The 24,153-nt window shown below is 42.3% G+C and overlaps 1 protein-coding gene across 2 annotated transcripts; it reads right to left on the minus strand.

Annotated features, from left to right (window-relative positions):
- Positions 1-6,929: 6,929 nt before the first annotated feature.
- Positions 6,930-22,760, minus strand: TRAPPC3L (trafficking protein particle complex subunit 3L). Of its 2 annotated transcripts, XM_056856724.1 has the most exons (6): positions 22,719-22,760; positions 21,421-21,468; positions 21,018-21,115; positions 15,842-15,941; positions 8,366-8,551; positions 6,930-7,050 (listed from the first exon to the last, which is right to left on the minus strand). In XM_056856724.1, exons 1-6 carry the CDS (start codon positions 22,758-22,760, stop codon positions 6,931-6,933), a joined length of 594 nt encoding a protein of 197 aa, XP_056712702.1. In that variant the 3' UTR covers position 6,930. The 2 variants fall into 2 exon arrangements, with proteins under 2 accessions (XP_056712702.1, XP_056712703.1); XM_056856725.1 differs by lacking the exon at positions 21,421-21,468.
- Between the last annotated feature and the right edge of the window lie 1,393 nt (positions 22,761-24,153).

Below are 24,153 nucleotides of genomic sequence, written 5' to 3' on the forward strand. Positions count from 1 at the left end.
ACAGGCCATGCGTCTTATTCTGTCACCTTACAAGATGGAAGGATAGGGTTGCTGGTCCCTCTTTGTCACTGGCGGGAGGTTTTTGGGGCAGAGCCTGAGGAGGGCAAAGCGCCACCCATGATGGCATAAGTACCCCTTAACCCGAGTTAAATGGGCACTTACGCCAGCGCATAAAATAGTGCCTGCTACCTTACATGTGTTCAAGGCTAAATCTATGGCCCAATTTCTATATGGAATTCCTATCTGGATAAGTGCCTTTAACCTGGACACTGAGAGGGGTCCAGTCTTCTTTTCTGTGTCGCATTTTAGGTGTTCCTAATTGTGTTGGGTATGCAGCTCCATGCCTTGAAACTGGGCAAGCGTTCTTAAAAACCAAGGCCTAAAGTCAGACCATTAAATTCTGGTTGCATTTGCATTTTCCAGCTGAATACCCCAGTTCTCTCTCTGCCTTGCTCTCAGACTCCTATGTAAGTAAGTGGTCAAAGTTAATTATCAGGAAAATATGATCTATTGGTATTTCTTTTGACTCTCTTTTGCTGCTTGAAAAAGAGAAGGCCTTTAGATTGCTGCGTCAGCACTTGCTAGATATAGACATGCAAACTTTATTTTCTTTAGCAAACAGACATTGTTCTTCCATGTTTCATGGTGTTGTTCCGAATTATGGAACGGTAGCTGCTTACTTATCTCATTTAGAATCACCTGATGTCAGCCGAGCATTTATGCTTGCCAGGTTCAGTATTCTTCCATCAGCCATTTTATATGGTAGATATAAGAGAATTCCTCCCAGTGACAGGTGTTGTCCATGCATGGTTGGGGTACCCGAACACTAAATTCATATGTAACTGCATTGTAAGTTTTACTTGAGGCCAAGGAACATTTAGATCAGACCTTTGTTGTCGAGTGCTCAGAGTTTCTCAGACCAGCAGTTGGTGGTGTATCTTTTTATCAGACAGAAATAATTTTATCACTCATCAAGTAGCCAGAAACCTGCTAACTGTATCAAGCGATAATGTTTAATAATGTTAATAGATAATGTTACTAACAATGATATTTTTAATGCTTTTATAGACTATTTGGTTTTTGTAATCTTGTTTTATAACAATGGTATGGTAATAAAGGAGATGGTGATGATGGTATCCTTGAATAGATCTTTCCAACATTTCTTAAAGGAAAATAGCAATTGTACAGAGTTCCAGTTTGGGGCAGGGACATAGTTTTCCCCCGCCCCCCAAACGGAAAAGCTCCAGCTTCTTTAGCCTTTCCACTTGGGGTAGTGTTCCAACCCCTTCATCTTGTTGGATGCTCTTTTCCACAGTTTTCTGAGTATGAGATAGGGTGGCCAGAACTATATACTATATTCCAAATCTGGCTTTCCCATAGTACTGGGCATTACAATACTAGGTATTTTATTTGCATTTGTAGTCATAGCTGATCTGGTTCAAATTCAAGAACTCTAATTTTCAAGAACAATCTTTCAACATTGGTTCTTGTAGGTTATCCGGGCTGTGTAACCGTGGTCTTGGAATTTTCTTTCCTGACGTTTCGCCAGCAACTGTGGCAGGCATCTTCAGAGGAGTAACACTGAAGGACAGTGTCTCTCAGTGTCAAGGGTGTAGGAAGAGTAATATATAGTCAGAAAGGGGTTGGGTTTGAGCTGAGTATTGTCCTGCAAAAGTATTGTCCTGTAAGTATCAAGATAATGTGCTAATGAGGGTATGGTATGTTAATATGGAACCATTGTATCCTGAAGTGATCTGTTAATGTGTGTAATCCAAAGCTAATCTGTATGGCTATTGTTGAATGTTGTCTTTGTCTGGAGGTTTTTCAGGGCAGGAAGCCAAGCCTTATTCATTCTTAAACTCTCCTCTTTTCTGTTAAAGTTGTGCTGATGTTTATGAATTTCAATGGCTTCTCTGTGCAATCTGACAAAATAGTTGGTAGAATTGTCCAGTCTTTCAGTGTCTTGGAATAAGACCCTGTGTCCTGTTTGTGTCAGTCCATGTTCAGCCACTGCTGATTTCTCAGGTTGGCCAAGTCTGCAGTATCTTTCATGTTCTTTTATCCTTGTTTGTATGCTGCGTTTTGTGGTCCCGATGTAAACTTCTCCACAGCTGCAAGGTATACGATATACTCCTGCAGAGGTGAGGGGGTCTCTTTTGTCTTTTGCTGATTGTAGCATTTGTTGTATTTTCTTGGTGGGTTTAAACACTGTTTGTAGGTTATGTTTTTTCAAAAGTTTCTCCATCCTATCAGTGACTCCTTTAATAAATGGCAAGAATACCTTTCCTATGGGAGACTGTTTTTCTTGAGTTTTCTGATTTTTGTTTGGTTTAATGGCCCTTCTGATTTCATTCTTGGAGTAGCCGTTTGCTAGCAGTGCGTGATTTAGATGATTAGTTTCTTCCTTGAGAAACTGTGGTTCACAGATCCGTCTTGCACGGTCCATTAATGTTTTGATTATTCCTCTTTTCTGTCGGGGGTGGTGGTTGGAGTTTTTGAGTAAGTAAAACCACCCCCGACAGAAAAGAGGAATAATCAAAACATTAATGGACCGTGCAAGACGGATCTGTGAACCACAGTTTCTCAAGGAAGAAACTAATCATCTAAATCACGCACTGCTAGCAAACGGCTACTCCAAGAATGAAATCAGAAGGGCCATTAAACCAAACAAAAATCAGAAAACTCAAGAAAAACAGTCTCCCATAGGAAAGGTATTCTTGCCATTTATTAAAGGAGTCACTGATAGGATGGAGAAACTTTTGAAAAAACATAACCTACAAACAGTGTTTAAACCCACCAAGAAAATACAACAAATGCTACGATCAGCAAAAGACAAAAGAGACCCCCTCACCTCTGCAGGAGTATATCGTATACCTTGCAGCTGTGGAGAAGTTTACATCGGGACCACAAAACGCAGCATACAAACAAGGATAAAAGAACATGAAAGATACTGCAGACTTGGCCAACCTGAGAAATCAGCAGTGGCTGAACATGGACTGACACAAACAGGACACAGGGTCTTATTCCAAGACACTGAAAGACTGGACAATTCTACCAACTATTTTGTCAGATTGCACAGAGAAGCCATTGAAATTCATAAACATCAGCACAACTTTAACAGAAAAGAGGAGAGTTTAAGAATGAATAAGGCTTGGCTTCCTGCCCTGAAAAACCTCCAGACAAAGACAACATTCAACAATAGCCATACAGATTAGCTTTGGATTACACACATTAACAGATCACTTCAGGATACAATGGTTCCATATTAACATACCATACCCTCATTAGCACATTATCTTGATACTTACAGGACAATACTTTTGCAGGACAATACTCAGCTCAAACCCAACCCCTTTCTGACTATATATTACTCTTCCTACACCCTTGACACTGAGAGACACTGTCCTTCAGTGTTACTACACTGAAGATGCCTGCCACAGTTGCTGGCGAAACGTCAGGAAAGAAAATTCCAAGACCACGGTTACACAGCTCGGATAACCTACAAGAACCAATGAACTCTGACCGTGAAAGCCTTCGACAATAATCTTTCAACACATTGCATCATACTAACCAGTGACAAATAATTGCATTAATATTCTCAGTTTGGACACAGAGGAAGGGGTTTTAGGGAGTGGTGAAGACACCCTCACCATTTGGGGAAAAATACCATCACAAATTACAAAATGTGTTTTTAAAGCACAAAATATTTTATTTCGTTTTTGATAACGCAGTAATAAAAATGGCAACTATGTTTCAGTGTTTCAAGAAAATTCCAGACATTCACAAAGAGGCTCAATGCAACCATAGTTCGAAAGGTGGGTGGGGGCGGGGCATGCAGAATCATCCCACCCACTCTCCAGATCTCCTACTCAAGCATTCTCAGGGGCTTTAGCATGCTGATCACACCCCCTTTCCTTTATTTAACCTCTCATCATCCATACAGGGTCTTGCCAGTTTATTAGATGTAGCGATGCTGGGGATTCCTGGGCTCTGTCCATTCTCCTTCCCCTCTGCCACTGCTCTTTTCAACAGCTTCCCTCCTCCCTTTTTTTTGGTTTGCATAACTATTTTGTGTCTGGGTGTCTCAGAATCAGGCAAACTAGGATTAAAGCTAAGCAATAATGTCTCCAAACCATGGTTTGCAAACCCACTTCAAACCATGCTTTCCAGTTATGGTATGGAGCTAATTCTTGGTTAGTGCTCACCACAGCTTGCACAATTCAGATGTTATGACAAATGATGGTATTGCATCATCATTACAAATATCATCAGTTAGGAAGATGTTCCTCCTTTCCATCTGCTTCCTTTTCTTACCCTGTTAGGACACTTAAGTTACCCTTTCCTTTGTTAGGAACTAGAGCTATTGCCACACATACAGAGTTAGAGCCCCATTATTTATGGAGTAGATGGAAGATGATCTGTACTGCTGGTAACCAACTACTGGACACATCTGCACAGCTGTGTCCAGCATGAGAAGCCACAGTAGATGGTTTCGAAGCAGTTCAAGTTGTCTCCCCTGGCCTCAGGGCCAAGCTACACAAGATGGAGTCTCCGAGTTTGCCCTAGGGACACATCTGAATTTTGTAGAGAGAACTCCCAACAGCACACTCATTTTAACAGCACTGCAAGGGTCTAATTCTGGTCAGGACCACCTCAGTTTGACCTAAAGTGGTACCAGGCGTGTGTGATGTTGGCAAGTAACTCCCCCCAGTGTCATTTTGGGTCAGAAAAATGGCATGGGGGAAACTGGAGCCCCATGTCCTAGTGGTCCCAACCAGAATCAGGCCTCAATAGTGCTGTTAAAAGGAACTCCTGTGGGAACTCAGTCTACAAAATGGAGATGCACCCCCAGGGTGAACTTGGGGGGTGCCATCTTGTCTAGTTTGGCTGTCATCTGAACATGCACGGAAGGACTGTTGCCATTCCAAGAAAGAAGGGGGGGGGGAAGGTGCACAGAGATTGAAAGACGTTTATATAACAAATTGTAGCTACTACGAGAACATACAAAATAGTTGTAACAAAGGTTTAAAGAAATTGTGAGACAGGACACATAGGATGAGCAAAAACAGAAGCATTGATAAAATTACACAAAACCACAACAGTGAAGGTATGTCGGCTAATGTCCCGTTTCGATATCTCTTCTTTGGACTATAACTCTGGGAATTGTAGCTATTATCCGAACTGAAGAAATTATCCTTTGTGACGTACAAATAGTATGAAGTCATGAATTCAAATAGGCAAATACAGTCTGGAAGGCAATGGGCCTTTCTTCATATGTGTACTGCAATACATGTCTCACAATTTCTTTGAACTTTTGTTGCAACTATTTTGTATGGCCTTGTAGTAGCTACAATTTGTTATATAAACGTCTTGCAACCTCTGATGCTGTGTGCCTTTTTCTTCTTCTTCTGTCAGAGATTTCTCCTTTCTTTTTTCTTCATCCCAAGAAAGCAGCAACCTATAAGCAGCCTCTTGTGGCAAGAAAAAGAGGGGTTCTCAAGAGAACCAAAAAAAAAGCAGTGAGGTCAATTTTCATGATCCCCCACCGATAACATTGAAAAATCTTTTCCCTTCGCAATTTGTTGGTTATTCCTGCAGAAGTGCCAAAAAGCATTCACCATTTTAGGAACCATTGCTACCACTAGAAATTAGTCTTTTTTGCCCTCACTGATGTAGTCAGATCTTCCAAACAGATAAGACTACATAGCGGCGCCATCCCATTTGCTATGTGATCCCCAACTGCTTGAGATCACCTATGTGACTATTCCTAGGGGAGGGGAAATGGTTCCATAATTGTAAGGGGGGGGGGAAAACTTGCTGAAGCAACAGATGATCAGGAAAACAATGGCAGCCATGAACATTCACACAATTTAGTGGTTTCTGGAAATATTTCTGGGCTCCCGAAAGAACTACTTCGGCCCTAAAAATAAAACAAGCAAATGCAGCCTAATATCCAAGAATGGGAAGGCAGACAGATGACGGCTCAAAGAACTCAGCTTAGGCCAGGGGCTATTATAGCCCAAGTAAACTTCAGCGCATTCATCAGTTTTAGGATATTTGTTCAATCTTAACTCTCTCTGCTTTTGGTAGCAATTATATTTTGTGCATGACTAGGAGAGACCCGATGTCATCTACTTAAGCCTGCAGTGAAACAAGCCAAATTTTACCTGTGACGAATTATTTTGTTACCCTCTGGTAATAACCCTGGGTCCTGACAGAGAGGCAGACTTGTTCTCACCAAGATAGTTAGAATTTTTACCATGGGATAAATACTCACAGCATTCAGTAATTTATTTATTCCATGTATATCTTTCTTTATCAAATCTCCATAGCTAGCTCATCACACAATTAAATATGCGCCTTTATTTAAAAAAAATAAAATCTGAACTAATTAAAAACACCAGAATCAGAAATCAAAGATCAAGAAATTCCTAAATAAATAGCAGCCACAAAGATAGTGGGGGGATCCCCACAGGACTTGCCTGAAAAAGAGCATTTTGATAAGCCTTTTCCAAACTATGCTGGACCTATGCAGCGAAGCCTTGGAGAAGGAGTGCCACAGGGAGGGTCCCACTACCTGGAAACTCTGCTCATCACAGGCCCCTACATAACTTCAAATCAGAGCACCCTCTGATGACCTAAACACACATGGAGGTTCTTAAATGAGCAGGAGTTCCCCCTAGATAACTCAGGCCAAACTGTCAATTGATCTGGCTAGGAGTAGCATTCACATACTCTTGGATAGTAGGATGCAGAAATCTTGCCCCACACAGTACACTTGTTGTTGTTGTTGTTGTGATGGACCTGATCCAGGAAGGGATCTACAGTCAGATTCCCTATCCTGAGTGGTTTCTCTTTCTGGATCAGGTTGTTTTCCTAGGCAGGTACAAACAGCCGAATGATCAGTGACCTATATTTCTGACTCTGATTTCACTTATTTCTTTTCTTTTTTTTATCCTCAACTTGCTTTAAGAATGTAATTCCAATTTCTGTCACTTCATCACCCTTCAATGTGTCCTGAATGAAAGTAACTTCAGCAGCAAGGTTTACCTGGAAATAAAAATAAAACCTAGTCAATTAACTGGAAGAAATCATTCCTCCTTAATTTCTTTCTCCAGTTTATTTTTTTTAGGTGCATTTCATTCTGCAAGAGGAACCTATTAAGCCCTGAGCACATTATGTTCTTTAGGAGTGCAAATGATCATGTAGAGATGATTATGGGTCACACCTTCTGGCTCCACCCTTCACTTCCACACATTCAAGGGGCCATTTGAACAGGAGTGCATGTGTACACCATACATTGGGGCTATGTGTTCAATGCCATGAGACATACTCTATTCAAATTTGGAGAATGGATTGCATGTAGGAAACTTAAACACATTTAGGTTACATGGAACAGTACCTTGACCTTGAGGTTCCAGGCAAGGCCAGCAGTCCTTGTTAATAATCCTCACCGACATGTACAGGGCATTATAATTTCATTAAATACTACACATTTAAGATCCATACCCATTGGTCTGAAAATACACCCTATTCTTTCTGTATTCATAAATGTGATGTGTAATGAAATAGCTTATTTTTTATACGGAAGCAATTTGTGAAGCAAAAGCATACACCAAATGGATGATAATAGTGCATGGGTAGCCAGTGAGATATTAGACTTGCAGAAAGCAAGTTTGAAACAATATCACAATTATGGCAATGCGTATAAATACAGGCAACTGCTCAATATTCTCTGAGACTATAGCAATGAACAACACTCCACACACAAGCCTTTGATAGCTCCACGTGCTCCCTCAGTTTGGAGAGCTCTTCTAGCAAGGGCTAGCATTTCCTCCCTATCCCTACATTCCACCCTTTTGTGAATTTTTAGATTTAAAAAATGTTTTTGGAAATTTTGTGCAACTCCTCTCCTGATCCAGAGTACACATCCAGCCAATTTTTAATACATGCATATAATGCACAAACAACACCACAGTCTTATACAAACACACACCCAGAAGTCCATTCAGGCTTACCCTGATGTACAAACCCTAAAGTTTTCAAAGAGAAGCAATGAGAAAAACTCTCCACAGGCTTAAGATTTACGCATGAGTGATATCAAATTGGCAGTTCTGAGGATTTTCTCCTCACTATTTTAATGTATGCTACTACATCTAGATCTCATGAAATATGACCCTAAGCACAAATACACAAGGAAAATGCAGAAGCATGTTATGACAGGATGTGCTATGTGCGTGAATGAGGATCACATGCCACTCCACAGTTCTAGATTAGAAAAAACCCTGTTGTGCCAAGGTTCAGCTACCAGCCTCATATCATAAGTTAGAGGGGAAGGGAAGAGTGCCTGTGTACAGTTCCTTACCATTTCCAGAGCACCTCTAATGGCACCACACAGGAGTCTGCAATAGCAAAGTGAAGATCGTGCTGCTGGCAATTCTTCCACAAAATCGACCAGGGGATTCTTATCCAGAATGAGGGAAAACTCATTGCCCTTGGTGTTAGTGCTAGTCACACTAGGGGTAACACCCAGATACATCTTGAAAGCACCCTAGAAAAGAAAGGGGAGATGTGCATCACTTCATCACCATGTAACAACTTTTTCACATCACTTTATCTAACAGGGCCGTTCTTGCCTTGCTCTTCTGCAGTCCAGTGAAGCCAGAATTATAGCAGATTGAGATCACACATAAATAGTGCCATATTCAAGCAAAAATCTCACAATGCCCCATCCTCCTTTATAAAGTGGCACATTACAAAAGGATGCATCCGTTGGTGAGATGGTGCCGTGACCTAAGAAGAGGGTTTCCCAGAAGAAAAAGTCCTGTCCTTTTAATAGAGGTTCATCTGTGTGTTATTTACCAGGCAACCTTATGCTATGAAAACCTTCAGCTGCCCATTTCCACACCATAAGCCTCTATTAAAAGGAACAGGACATTTCCCTCCAAGCCTCTTAGCAATCTTGCCTAAGAGAGAGTGCTTTGGTTGGAAAGGACTGGAAAAACCTCAGAAAAATAGAGATGAGACAAAACTTAACTATAAATTGGTTCCCATACAAGAAAAGTAGTTTATGTATGGGCAAAAGAAGAAAACATGCATGGAATCTGGAACAAGTTCAGTCCTAAATGGGGACTCTGGTAAAATACAAAGTCAAAGAATACTAAAAGTATAAGTACATCAGACTAGCTGGACCCATTTCCAAGCATAATATCAAGTACCTCAGGGCCAGTGGTTTAAATACCAGGCGCCAGCCTCCTTCCTCAATCTGCCAGCATGGGTGGGTGCATCTTTAAACACATCTGCGAATTCTAGAGCTCAGTTTGTTTATTCAGATATTTATATCATGCTTTTCGACCCAGTGGGAATCCAAGGTGGCTTATAACACCCTCCTCCTTTCCTCCATTTTATCATCATAGCAACAACCCTGTGAGGTAGTTTAGGCTGACAGACAGTGACTGGCTCAAGAGCACTCTGCAAACCTCTACAGCAGAGTGGGGATTCAAACCCGGGTCTCCCAGATCTTAGCCCATATCCTCTAACCACTATACTACACTGACTCTCACACTGGGTTAGTTTCAGCAGAAAACTTGGGGGCTGTCAGATGAGGTTTCATGGTCCAGTCCAGAGGTGCTGTGGACCCATTCATAAGTTGCTCCTGCTAGCTTGCCAAGGCTACTGTGTTCAGCCATACTAATTTCACTTATGGGCATCTGTGTTTTTCTTCTTGGACCCATTCACTTCCCTATTAAGCCTTCCTTCTAGCTTCACCGGCATGGTAAAGTATTGTGTAACAGATAGGCAGTTCCAGTTTGGACACAGAGGAAGGGATTTTAGGGAGTGGTGGTGACACCCTCACCACAAATACTAAACGTGTTCATTACATTCAATTCACTGGAACTTGCTTTCTCGAAAGTGTGCTCAAAATTGCAGTGCTCCTTACGTTGAACTGTTAACTTTTAAATTCCAATATTTCTGCTATTTGACACCAATGGTAATAAAGTTATTGTTGCACTTATACTAAATGCATATGGTTAAAAATAAACGGCAGTTCAAGGGTTTAACGCTTCTCTTTAGCTGCATATCCTCAAGTCAAACTGAGGCTGTAGAAACCCATAATTTGCATTATATGAGCAGACCCAGATGTATAATCTCGTCTGTTCTGAACTCTGTTAGATGTATTTAAAAGGGGACTAGACAAACAAATACAAGACAGGTTTATCAATGGCTGTGAGGCAGCATGTTTGCTAGTTGCTGAAGCGATATAGCTATCTCCATCATAACCTGCTTATAATGTTCTAAAGGGCACCTCTGAGGAGCTCTTTTGCACTAGGGAGCTGGATAACATGGACGTTTGAGCTGATCCAGCATGGCAATTCTAACTTTCTTAAGTTGCTCCTCAAGTTCATGCTACATAATTCTTGGCTACATAATTTGGAGGTGCTGGTGTTTACATAGCTAGGTAACCAGGTCTTATTTGGACTGTTCTGTGGGAGACTGGCTTGTGAGGGCTTTGTAGCACACATTCTTGGGTGATAAAAGGAGACTATACAACAGCCCATGCAGCCAGATCTTGGGCCCGAGACAGAACATATGCTTTGCGTGCAGAAGGTCCCATGTTCAACCCCCAGCGAAAAGGAACAAGTAGTAGGGAAAATGAAAGACTCTGGAGAGCTGCTGCCAGTGAGGGTAGATAATGCTGAGTGTGATAGACCGATGGGCTAGCTCAGGGGTCTCAAAACTGCGGCTCCAGAGCCGCATGCGGCTCTTTGGCCTGTTGAGTGCGGCTCTCCGAACTTGGTTCGGAGCCCCTGCTCTTGTGCCCGCTCGCGCTGGCAGCTGGGCTGCGGAGCCGGCACGCCTGAGAGAGAGAGAGCGCAGGCGAGCGGGCGCACTGTCTCTCCCCCCCCCCCCGCCGTGGAGAATGGCCAGGTCCCCCTTTCCCTCAATGGTTGGGAGGCTAAAGCCTCCCCTCCCCTCTAGCCATGCGATTGCTGGGCAGGCGGCTCGGCGGTTCCTGCCCCCCCGCCTATCAGCTGTTGGGCGGGGCGGGCTTCCTTTGGTAGACCTGGCCTCTGGCTGAGTCCCATTGGGAGGCCATGTCTACCCACTGGCTTTCTTGGCGGTAAACCTGGACTCCGAAGAGGGGGAAAAGTCCCCCTTCAGAGGCCAGGTCTACCAATTGGCGTCCTTGGGCCTCCGGAGGCCAGGTCTACTGCCAAGAAAGCCAATGGGTAGACCTGGCCTTCCAATGGGACTCATCCGGAGGCCAGGTCTACCAATAGGCTTTTATGGCGGTAGACCAGGCCTCCAGACGAGGACTCCGGACGGGGAGGGGGAAATGGCAGGGACTTACAATTTAATTTTTATCAATAAATAAGATCACTATTAAGTATGATATCAAGTTTTATTCAGTGTACCTATAGTTTAATTAAGACTTAAAACTTTAATTAAAGTTTATTAAGTTAATAAACAGTGTACCTACCTATATAGTTGAAGTTTAAGAAATTTGGCTCTCAAAAGAAATCTCAATCGTTGCACTGTTGATATTTGGCTCTTTTGACTAATGAGTTTGCCGACCCCTGGGCTAGCTCAATATAGGACAGTGTTATTATATGTGTGTGGCCTATTTATGCTTGAACCATATATGTTCATTTCTTTTCAAAACTGGTGTTAGATCATCTCTTTGCTGGCTACCTGATATGCCAATGGTCGTTCAAAAATCACCACCTCCAGATAAAAATCTTGATGGTCTGAATAGAGAAGCTACTGGCCATTTTGGGGGTTTTTTGTTTTTATTTGTGAACTACCAAACTAAGTCAGCAAAACCTGAAGTGCTTTTTGAGGGATATGAAACCAGCCTGAAGCAACCAGCCCTGACAAGATGCTTCCTGATTTCACTCTGTCAGCAGAAGTGAGACTAACTACATCCTCTTTCACAAACTGGTCAGCAGAGGAACCGTTTGATTTGCTGGAGGCTTGCCAACAACCTGGAGGGTTGGAGGAATTAAGTTTGAGTTCTGCTCTTAGTCAGGAGCAGGCTAATCAATTTTTTGGGGTGTTGTCCAAATCTAAGGAGGTGTTCTCCAACAGGCCTGGCAGGACAGAGATGGCAAACCACTCTGTCCCTACAAGGGATGCACCTTCGGTAATAGCATCTCCGCACAAGGTTTCCCTACAGTGTGTTAAGATCAGTGGGGAGGAAATTTTAGTCAGGAAATTTATTCCTTTGGAAAAGGCAGTGAGGAGAAAATTGTTGACAACTTGCCACGAACCTTCATAGATTCTAATGAGGATTTTGGTGGAGTGAATGACTAACCAATTTCCTTTTTGTATATTGTCGAAGGCTTTCACGGTCAGAGTTCATTGGTTCTTGTAGGTTATCCGGGCTGTGTGACCGTGGTCTTGGTATTTTCTTTCCTGACGTTTTGCCAGCAGCTGTGGCAGGCATCTTCAGAGGAGTAACACTGAAGGACAGTGTCTCTCAGGGTCAAGTGTGTAGGACAGGGGTGGGGAACCATTTTTCTGCCAAGGGCCATTTGGATATTTGTAACATCATTCACAGGCCATACAAAATTATCAACTTAAAAATTAGCCTACTATATTTGGTCAAACATTTAGCCAAGAGGCATGGCCAGAGACGGCTCCAAGTGTCTGCCACACAGAGCGACTCACTTTTGAGCTCTGCTGTCCCTAGCTGGGCCCAAGAGATTCAGGCAGGGCAGCATCCTTCTGAGCTAGAGATCTGCCAGGACCCATGAAGGGCCAGATCAAATGATTTCGCGGGCCTTATACGGCCCCCGGGCCTGATGTTCCCCACCCCTGGTGTAGGAAGAGTAATATATAGTCAGAAAGGGGTTGGGTTTGAGCTGAGTCATTGTCTTGCAAAAAGTATCAAAGGTAATGTTCTAACCATTGTCCTGTAAGTATCAAGATAATGTGCTAATGAGGGTGTGGTATGTTAATATGGAACCATTGTATCCTGAAGTGATCTGTTAATGTGTTGGAGCAACGATTTTCATCTCCGAAGGGAAAAGGGTAGCCCAGGGGTGCTCTTGGCCCCTGGTCTGAGGTGTCCCTAAAACAGGGACTGGTGGCACTACTACCTAGGGGAAGCTGAGTGGGTCTCCGCCCCAAAGCATTCTAACCCATGGCTTTTGGCTACACTTGTGCGAGGAGGTGGAGTAAAACAAACCCCTTGCCAAAGTTTTGCCTTTTCCCTCCATTTCTATTTTATTAAAAAGGCGAGAAACCTTGACATTGAACAAAAAGCATGTCTGAAAGGTAAACAAAACAGATTAGACTTCATTCACACACAGGAGACAGAGGAAGAGAGTGTTAAATAGTGAGCAAACAAATAATCAGAGTGAACTTGGCATATCACAAATCTATCATTAGAAATATTTTTCTTTTAAAAAATCTAAGTCTAGATTTGATATATTTCAAATAGTTGGTCATTGATTACACTCGGCACATTCATATCTTTGACCTCAGTCTAGCTCAAGTTAATTATGACTACATGCTGCTGAAAGCAATAGAAATTAAATTATTCACATCTAGTTTGTTTTAATGACTCCAGAAGGTCTTAAGACCAAACTAGACTAGGTGCTGGCATATCTGTGAATGGCTCTTTGGAATTATTTTTGTTGTTGTCGCGGTGCAGACTCCATGACATGGAGTCAATGGAGGCTTTATCCTCTCCCTCCTCTTGTTTTCCCAAAGCACATACTCCCAATCTGGTACTTGCCTTGTTGGGGACATATATATTCATTCCTGTGTATGTGTGTGTGATTTTACAACAGGAAAACCATATGAGCAGAAATTCATGGCCCTAGTCCAAACTGGGAGGACCCTGTCTGCTACACCAATACGTATGAGATATATTTATGGGCCTCACCACAGCCACTCTAGAGAGGATTTTTTTAAAAGAGATTAGATGAGAATGGGCTCCTCCTAAATTTTTTATCGAAGGACTCATATCTTAATCTCTGGTTTGGATATGTAGATGCTAAACGTCAGAGGCTAGGATTGGAAAATACCCTTTTGTCAACTATGTCTTTTTATACAGCCTGATCTCTAGTGAAAGATTGTTCCATTGGGACCTAAACAGCACTGCTCTACATGCTCGCCATGTGTCCTTGCCTGCTTTTTTTGGGTTTACATATTCAAATTCTTGTTGTCCGTACATTGATTTCTTAACTGTCCCAGTTTACAGAAGAGCTTTCTTTTTAGCAAGATTCAACGTATTACCCACAGCCATTTTGAGTGGGAGCTATTCTAAAAAGCCCTACTCCAAGCATCTATGTGGATGTAGAACTGGTTCTATTGAAACCATGGAGCATGCCTTATTTTATTGCAGAAGAAATAAGCACTTAAGAACACAGTTGTTCAATCCATTAATTCCTGATATAGACATGCCTGTAACTAATAAGCTACAATTTCTGCTGGATGGTTGTGATCCAGCTATCACAGTTCCAGTAGTGAAATTTATTTTGGGTTTATTTGAATTTAAGAGACACAAGGAGAATATAAAGAACATATATACAATAAAATAAATTATATAAAATAAAACAGTTATAAAAATTCTGCCCAGCAGTTCAATGTGGTTAGCTCATAGCCTGTTGGCAAGGAGCTGTCCCATTAAAGGAAAGGCTGGTGACTTCGCTGGCTGGTGAGGTTCTGTCAGTCAGTGATCCATAACCTCAAGTCAGCTGATGGAAGGCAGAGAGTGGAGCCAGCCAAAACAGTGATAATTTAAGTGCTAAATAAAGTTTACTTAGAAAGATTAATGTGGAGGGGTAATGATGTTTGTAAAAGGAACATAGATTCCCTCAGTGTTGAGCCAGAAATTATTAGCCATGGATAAAGACAAAACAGTGTAAACATAAATACTTCTTGCGCGTGTGTAAAGTGCTGTCAAGTCACAGCTGACTTATGGCAACCCCAGCAAGGGGCTTTCAAGGCAAGTGATTAAGCAGAGGTGGTCTGCCATTGCCTTCCACTGCAGAGCCTTCCTTGGGGGTCTCCCTTCCAAGTACTGACCCTGCTTAGCTTCAGAGAGCTGACAAGATTGGGCTACACCAAACTGCCTTCCCTCCCCAAATGCTTCTTAAGGACGAAAAATAGAAAACATTATTGGGAGGTGGGGAAGTAAACTGTTGGTTTGTTCTTTGCCTTGGTGCAACAGAAATTCCTGTTAGTGTGCTCCAACAGAGAAAAAATGCAGTGGCATTAAGGAGGGGTTGATATGGTGAGGATCACTGAATAGCGAACGAAGTGGGAAAGTCTCTAGGATGACAGCTGCAGGACTGGGAGTGGGCAGGATGGAATACAATATGGAAGCTCACATTTGTCTGTTAGATGCTTTTCTCAACTATTTTTAAAGTAGAAAAGTCACCATGACTTTATAATATTGGGGAAAAAAGTGGTCTTATGAAAACACAGTTGATATAATAAACTCTCCCCCTTTGTTTTCTTTCCTTTCCCCCACTTTCTGTTTCCTGATTTAGGCATTTACGCAGTTGGGACTGTCAATTGTTGGCTGGCCAGAGCCCCTTGCCTAGAACAGACAATACATTTATCAGAAAAATGTAAGGTTATATCAGTATTTGAGTGCTTGTGAATTAAAAAAAGGCTGCTCTCTCACCATTTCTAAAATTGATATAAAAACCAACTCTTCTTCTTCCTGAAAATAATGATGTGTCAAGAAAGCAAGTGTCTAGAAACTGGATTTTTTTTTCTGTTGCACAGCAAGTGTAATTAATATTCTAAGTACATCACAGGAGAGGATCCTGTGTATACTGGGACCTTGAAAAATCACAGCAGTGTCTATATCTTTTTGTACCTGTGCAATTATGTCTGCAGTTTCAGAATAACTCCGGCACTTCTTCACAGCAGAGCGAGCTAAAAAGTCTTCAACCAGCCTGATGCCAATATTGTATCCCCTAGCATAAAAGGGGGGAAAATGTTAGCCAGTTCTCTCTCTCTGTTTTTTCTTTCATCATATAAAATGCTGAATGAGTCAAAGAAGCGGTAATACTGCCTGTATTTCCAGGTTACCACCTGAGATTGTGACTGTTACACCTGGCAACAGCCACTACACATGCCAGTTTGGAAAGCTGTGGATGCAGGAGACAGGGAAAGTATGACAATCAAATATTATTATGTGGTTAGAGCTGGTTATCAGCCAGCCTCTCAGCAGGCCCTGATAGCTCTATCAAAAACTGGATTTCCCCAGCCCAACTCCAATGGACCATGGGACCAATGATATAAAAAAAGCAATTCAGCAATTCATCCAGCAATTCAGATTCAAGCCTTTTGGTTGGGTTGCCAGGCCCCTCTTTGCCACCGGCGGGAGTTTTTTTGGGTGGAGCCTGAGGAGGGCGGGGTTTGGGGAGGGGAGGGACTTCAATGCTATAGAGTCCCATTGCCAAAGCGGCTGTTTTCTCCAGGTGAACTGATCTCTGTCGACTGGAGATCAGTTGTAATAGCAGGAGATGTCCAGCTAGCACCTGGAAGTTATTGGAAATCACAGGCACTTATGGCAAAAATACAGACACAATTATGCTGTTACAAAGAGTATAATGTAAGCACAAGCACAAACACATAAACGACCCAATACACTTGATGCCAATACATGACTATACATGTGTAAAATCCATCTGAAGTCGCATCAAGAAGTCCATATGACTCGATAAAAATGACTCAATAAACCCTACCCATTGGGAACCTAGAGTGGATACTCTGTCCTCCCCAAGGACTTTGGTGTTTTATGCATGGTTGTTTAACCCTCCTTTATTCCCTTTTTCAGCCAGGATCATTTTTGGGGGAATGCACGTTTCCTCATTCCTTGGAAGCTCAACACTGCTTCAACGCAAAATGAACCTGGCTTTTCCCATTCCTCTTCTTGCCTGAGTCAAATGGCTCATACCAGATTCAAAGAGCCAGCGTTGAGCTTCCTCCCCCCCCCTTCCAAACCCCTCTTCTGTTCTGTTTGCTGATAGCCAAACAGGGGAAACACAAAAGATTTCTCTCTCTCACAGCCAATCACGAAGAAGTGTGTAAAGAGGCAGGGATTCAAGTGCTTCCTGGGAGCTCTTTCTGGGAGAAAGAAAGGCTTTTTTAAAACAAGACTTGGATTTGCCCCCCCTTTCAAATGGCTCCATTTTTTGTTTTTTTTATGAGCCAATTACAGAGCAGCAATTGAAGGGGTGGGGCTTGATTTGAACTTGGGAGACTGCTTTCCTGTGTTCATGCCCCTGATTTGCACACAATTTTTCAATATATATTTTTATTATTTTTCAATAATTACTATACATCTCATTTGACAATACATCCTATATACCAATCTTTGAATCGATAAAAAATTAAAGAATTATTAGGTGTATGTCTTCAGTATTAAATATAATTAATTATAGTGAGGGAGACACAACAGCAAGAAGGAGAAGACAAAGGCCCACGCGCAGGATAAGTGTGGGTGTGTGTGTGGGGGGGTACTCAACGCAAGCAATTTGGAAGGGGGAGAGCAATTCATGACGGCTTAGGTAATTTTACCTTGTACGGTGGGACTCTGCCCTGCACTCTCTACCGCTTCGCTAGAACATTCTTCCCACCCCCCCACCAGACTACAGGCTGCAAGGAGCGGTGGGGAGGTCTCCTTAGGACTCCCCTCATTTGTCCCATTGTTAACTTTTTGCTTACGTGGTTTCCCTGTGGGGATGTAGGTTTGCCAACCTACAGGTTGTGCTTGGAGATCTCACAGAATTGCAAATGATCCCCAGGGGCAGGGAGTGGTACCCTGTGAGGGGATGGCTGTTCTGGAAGGCGATCTCTGTTGTATTTTCTCTGCTGGGGTCGCTCCTCTCCCCAAACCTTGCCCAGGCTCCATCCTACAATTTGATTATCCCAGCTCTGGTGTCGTCTCTCGTTATTCCACATCCTGCATGGTAATTCCATTGGCTGCTAAAAGCATAGCTTAAAATCGATACAAACATTTATTTAAATAATTTCTTTCCCATTTTTCTCTGAAGGCTGCATTCAAAGCAACTTATGTATCAGAACTAAAAACAGGCCCTCAAGACTGAAATACCATCTAGATCAGTGGTTCCCAACCTTTTTTTGACCAGGGACCACTAGGGCTTTTTTGTTCGGTGCAGGGACCCCAAGGTTCAAAATAAAAATTCCGAGAATTTGAAAATGAACTTTGATCATAACTGTTAGTTAAACATTAAGCTTAGAATAATATTTGAATATATATTTTTATAATAGAGAACTTTTAATTGAAAATATTAATTTATTATGGGTTGATAACTTTGTTTCGCGGACCTTAATTTAGTTCTCGCGGACCCCTGGGGGTCCACGGACCCCTGGTTGGGAACCAGTGATCTAGATCAAGGCTTCTGAAACTTTTTCCACTTGTGACCCCCTTTTGCCCAAGAAATCTTTATGCAACCTCAGGTATATAGGTATATAAATAAGGTATACAAATCAAACATTTACTGATAATAAATCATAAATAAATTTATTTTAAAACAATTCTTTGGTATACGTATAATTTTACCATTTTTACCTTTTACTGTTCCCAAATTTTTCATGACCCCCACATTCAGCTACCCACAGTTTAAGAAGCTTTGATATAAATAATAAAACAGGGGGGAACCGGACTCCAAGAATCCAACAGAATGTCCAAGGAACCACTAGATCAACCCCAGCTGAAAGACAGCCGCTGAACTTTTTCCTTGCATAGAACTGTAGAGGAAATTTGCCTATCATACAAATTCCTGCCTATCATGCTTGTGTAAAAGTAAACAGGGCTGCAGAAAAACAGATGCTTAATGGGATGTTATCTACCAGATGATGTTATTTACCTCCATGTCATTAAAAGCTTTAACTGCCCACTGACTTAAATTAAACCTCTGTTAAAGGAAACAGACATTTTTCTCCAGGCTTATTGGCAACCCTAACTGCCAGATTCTAAGCCTGAAGATAGTATGGGCTGATATAAAAATATTACTAAGGTACTTTTATTTAAAATTTAATGGAATAGATATAAACAGCAGTACCTCTGCCTAACGGAAAGGTCTTAAATGGATGTGGGGGGGTACTTTTTCTTAAACTCTCTCACTATTCCCAATGGTGCTGACTAGGAAAATAATTGCAATTAATGGGAAACGATTTAGTGCTCTAGGATCAGCCTGTGTATGGCACAAAAACAAAAAACCGTCCAATCTGTGCTATAATACAAAGCTTTCTTACTAACTGAGGTACAAAACAATACTGGCTGATGCAAATCTCAGAATTTGCAGCATTGCAAACTATTTCAAGAAGCTATTCAGAAATGTACAGATTCCAAGTGTGCATGCCATCAGCACTCAGAAACATTTTCACTTTCAGATCTCAAACACTTTATGATCTGAAGAGAAAAATCAGTTCTTTCATATCATGCATGTCAACCACATTCGGGACCTCTTCATTTCTAGGCTAACATGCTCTTGGGGTATGTCAACATTAACCAATTCAAGTCACATTTTCCAAGTTGGTTTAATGGTCATGCCACCCAACTCAGATGCCCTGTGAAGGTCAATAGTTATAGCAATCCTGCTATTCTGCAGGTCTACAAGATCACAACAAAGCAGCCATTCAGGCAGCCCATTCCTGGGGGAGGGGGGAATCCGCAGTGGCCAGGAGTGGCGTAGCCAGCCGCTCAGGTAGAGAAAAAAGCCTTTTATAAAAGTAAAAAAAAAAAACAAAACAAGGGGGAAATGCCCCATAGCGAACAGAGAGGTTGCGCCACCCAAAAAGGTGGTGCAGCCTTGCTGCCTGCTCAAGGGGGTGTTCCAGGGCAAAAGGGGCTAGGAAGATGACTAACATCAGTTCAGCACCTTGGAATGCCCCAGGAACACCCCCCCATGCCGCTTCTGGGATTTAGGTCCCAGCATGGCGGCAGAGGCAGCAGAGGCCCACACTGCACAGGGGTGCCTAGGCACTGGCCTGTGTGCCACTCTGGATGGCATAAGTGCCCCTTATCCTGGGTTAAACAGGCACTTATGCCAGTGCAGGGTCATGCCGGCTCCTATGGAGCCCCCCCCCCCGGATGCGCTCAAAATCAGCAAGAACAACCTGGACATCTCTTTAGAATACCACAAGTGGGGACCCACAACCACTTGCAGAGAGCGTACATCCCTTCCTACCCCCCATTCTTGGAATTCCTCTCACCCCCACCCTTACTGATCTCCCCACTCCTGGGCTGTGCAGCCACCCCTGCTGCCTGCCTGAGATAAGTGGGGGGATTTTTTGTTGGGGAGGGAAATTTAACACCCCCCCTTCTTTAAAATTTCAGATTTTTCTGCACGCCTGGGTGGTCCCCCAAGTCTGCAGAAACATTTGTTGAGGGGGTCAGCGTGCCCTCAATCTGTGGATGTAGGTATCCTCAGGCAGGGGGCACATGTGGGAATTAAATATATAGATGGGCTCCACCCAGTAGTAGCAGATGCATACTGACCTAACTGGTGCTAGAAGACAGAGGTCTTTTATGCATGACTGTTTCACTCACCATCACTCCTCCGATGACATTGGGTCTTTGCTGTGATTATGCATGCCATTTCTGGCCGTCAGAGGTCGCCTCGCCCTCCCTCTGCCTTTCCCCCCGTTTTGCCAACGTTTTCAGAGACCTGTTTTATCTCAAATTTGAAAATGCAGATAAAACGGGAGGAAAGGCAGGGGGAGAGCGAGGCAACCTCTGACGGTCGGAAATGACATACATAATCACAACAAAGACCCGAAGTTGTTGGAGGGGTGATGGTGAGAGAAACAGCCATGCATAAAAGTCAAGAGATTGTTAATTTCAGACAGCAGCAAGAATACCTTGATGCTAGCATGATTTCCACATCCTTATACTGTACCCTATTTTCTCTCCTGGATTTTGGAATTTTCATATGGATTTAGGCAAGAGACAAAAGTCAGGAAGACATCGTTTCTGCTGAGTCAATACATAAGTGTCTGAACATACCCTTATTACTTACATGTCATCTAAACACTTGTTCACATCTTCATCCTGTTCATAATCTTTACACAGCTGGGCAACCAAAGCACCGTAGGTGAGCACAAAAAGCTCTCTACTCTGCCAATTACAGGAAATGCTGAGTGAAGCACACAGGTTAGGAACATAACAAATTACAAGTAGATTGTCTTCCCACCCACTCGGGTCCAGCTCTCCAATAAAAAGCTTCTTTAGTTAAAACACACACACACAAAAAAAAAAAACAAGAGTGCATTTCTAGCAGTAAGTGCTGCATCACACATTGTCAACCATACCGGCAACATTACAAATGCCAAGCCCAACGCCAATCCCCTAAATATCACAGCACCCAAGGAAAGCTATGCAGGGGGAGATGTGGGGAGAACTGCTGTAGACATGCAGCATACCATATGATGTGCTGATGCAGAGGATGAAATGCTGGGCAAATGCCAGTCCTACACAATAAAGAGAAATAAAAAGGGAGGACATGGCAACAAAGTCAGACAATTCTCTGCATTGCTTTGCTGAAAAGGCAAAAGAAAGATGGGAATGAGATGGAATGAAATGCAAAAGCAGTTGAACAATTTAAAAGAAAATGGGTCACATCACTATAGCAATCCTTGGGAAAGAAATGCAGATATAATCAGTATCTAACACTTAAAGAAGTTGTGCATGTTTGGTGTAAATATTTAGTTTTTAATATTTCATATCATATAATGCCTTACACTACTGGACTTCATTGGATCCTTTTTTTTTCTTTTCAAAAACATAAAGACTACTACTTGTGGGGGAAATCCTAAATACAACAAGGAATTCTAATCCTTATGTAGAGTACTAGTTGGTTTCATGCAAGAATCCGGTAAAAATGATTTTTACGGTATATTTCCCTGTTAGCAACCATATCCTAGCAAGCAACAGCTTATTTCCTAGGATAAGAATTTAAAAGGCTAACAAGTTTCTTGCTGCATTTACGAGTTAGTGACACACGCACACATTTGTTGAGCTGCCACCTGGTGACCATGAAGGGGAATTTTCAATATTTGTTATTTGAATTTAATTGAATTTGGGCACCAAGAATTACTAGAGGCAGAGGTTAGTTGTGAGGTTTTCTCAGATTATGTAGAAGTAAACATAGAACAGTTTTACAATAACTGGTCTTTTCAATGCTGGAAGGTAGAGAAGAACTTAGAATACCAATTCCATTTCTTTCAGAATCTTACTTAATTTGCTATAGGTCTAAGAATTGGAAACATCTGAGGAGCACATGAACAAGTGTTAGCATGAAAAAACAAAATAAAGCAGAAAACAGGGTTAGCTTGGTTAACTTCCTAGCTCTACTGCTGTGGTTACACTGTATACCAGGAACACTGACTCTTGTTATCATTTTTCATAAACTTTCCATGAAAAAAAATTGAATTGTAAAAGCAGGATTCAAATCTCCACTTAGCCATGAGGCTCACTGGAAGGCTTCAAACAAGTTACTATTTCTCAGCCTCATCTCCCTCATAGAAACTAACCTAAAATAATCCAACATACCATGCCTTTAGCACCTTGGAAGAACAGCATGAAACAGATGCCACAGCTTGTAAAATATACCCCTCATTGATGCATGCAACATATAAGAGTTAATTAATTAACTAATGACCACAGTGACCAAATGATATCTCAAGGTGTGTTGTCAATTACACAGTCAAATCATGCTTACTATTTTGTGATTCTCTGGTCTTCTGTTTGCTGGCCGTGACATTTTTCTTGGGTAGCAGACAGGTAGATGGTCTTCTGCTTATATATTTTCTCGTTCAAGTAGCCTTTGCCTTTCCATTACTGCATTCCTTCCTTTATCCTGGCTCAAATTTTCCTTGCTAGTCTCTGACTGTAAATGAGCTCTTTGCAAGACCGTTTCTGTTTTTATTGATGCTCTCCCTCTTCTTTACGTGCTTCGAACCTTCTAAGAGAAATTTGATTGGCAAGAAAGCAAGCGTGCCTCAGAAGAGAACAGCCTGACTCAGATCGGGTAATGGATCTATTAAGTAAGACAGAATACAAACCACCACAGAGTCACTGAAGGCGTGAACCCTAGACAAGCAAGGCCACAAAATTTAAAAAGTCTAATTATGACAAAGATATAGAAACCAAACTCGTTGGCCTTATGATGGTACTATCATTTTAATGCCTATCTTTGAAGCAAACCTCAATCAGTTTAAATAATTATGGTTACTAATTATAATTAAAGTTAATTGATACTGATAGGCCTATGCACACAATCAGGAGTATGTCCCATTGAGTTCAATGGGATTTACTCCCAAGTAAGTCCTAGGAAAAGGATGGTTTCCATTAGGAGGGTTCTCAGTTCCTGTAGGTGATGCCATCACAATATTCATCAAAAGACTGTCATTGTACAGCTAGATCTGATGGCACCTCTCTAAAGCACAATGAAATATACAGTGTAAGGAGTAGGGTTGCCAGCTCCAGGTTGGGAAATATCTGGAGATTTGGGGTGGCTGGAGCCTGAGGAGGGCGGGTTTGGGGAAGGGAGGAACTTCAGTGGTATACAATGCCGTAGAGTCCACCATCCAAAGTGGCCATTTTCTCCAGGTGAAGTGATCTCTGTCGCCTGGAGATTAGGGCTGTCGATTCGGTTCCTCCCGAACCAAAAAACAGCCGCATTTCCCCCGATTCAGCGGTTTTCAGTTCGGATGGAACTGAATTTAAAAAAGGTGGGAAAACGACGAGCCGAATTTGGCGAGTTCGGGGGGCGCCGAATAAATTCGACAAATTCGGGGGCTCAGAATCAGCAGCATAACCGTCAGTTAGTAAGCAGCATTCTCCCACGGCCAATGGTGGCCAAGCTGGGTCTTCTCCTGGCAAATCAGAGCAGGGATTCTCACTTTTGAAATAGCCAGGAGAAGAGTCTAAAAACTCCCATCCCTCCCCTCCGGTCCCGACTGTATTCATTGCCTTCCAATTTGGTGGCAGTGCTGCTGAGAGATCCGATTCCTGACTGGGCCAAGCTGCTGATGCTTACCAGAATAGGATTGGATTTACTTCTCCTCCGTGCTCCTGCTGGAAGACATCCACACAGTTTGATTTTGGGCTTTTTTCTCTATACCTTTTCTCCTCTGTGTGTATGTGTGTGGGGG

Source organism: Euleptes europaea, chromosome 10 (genome assembly GCF_029931775.1).
Source record: "Euleptes europaea isolate rEulEur1 chromosome 10, rEulEur1.hap1, whole genome shotgun sequence".
Taxonomy (NCBI): Eukaryota; Metazoa; Chordata; class Lepidosauria; order Squamata; family Sphaerodactylidae; genus Euleptes; species Euleptes europaea.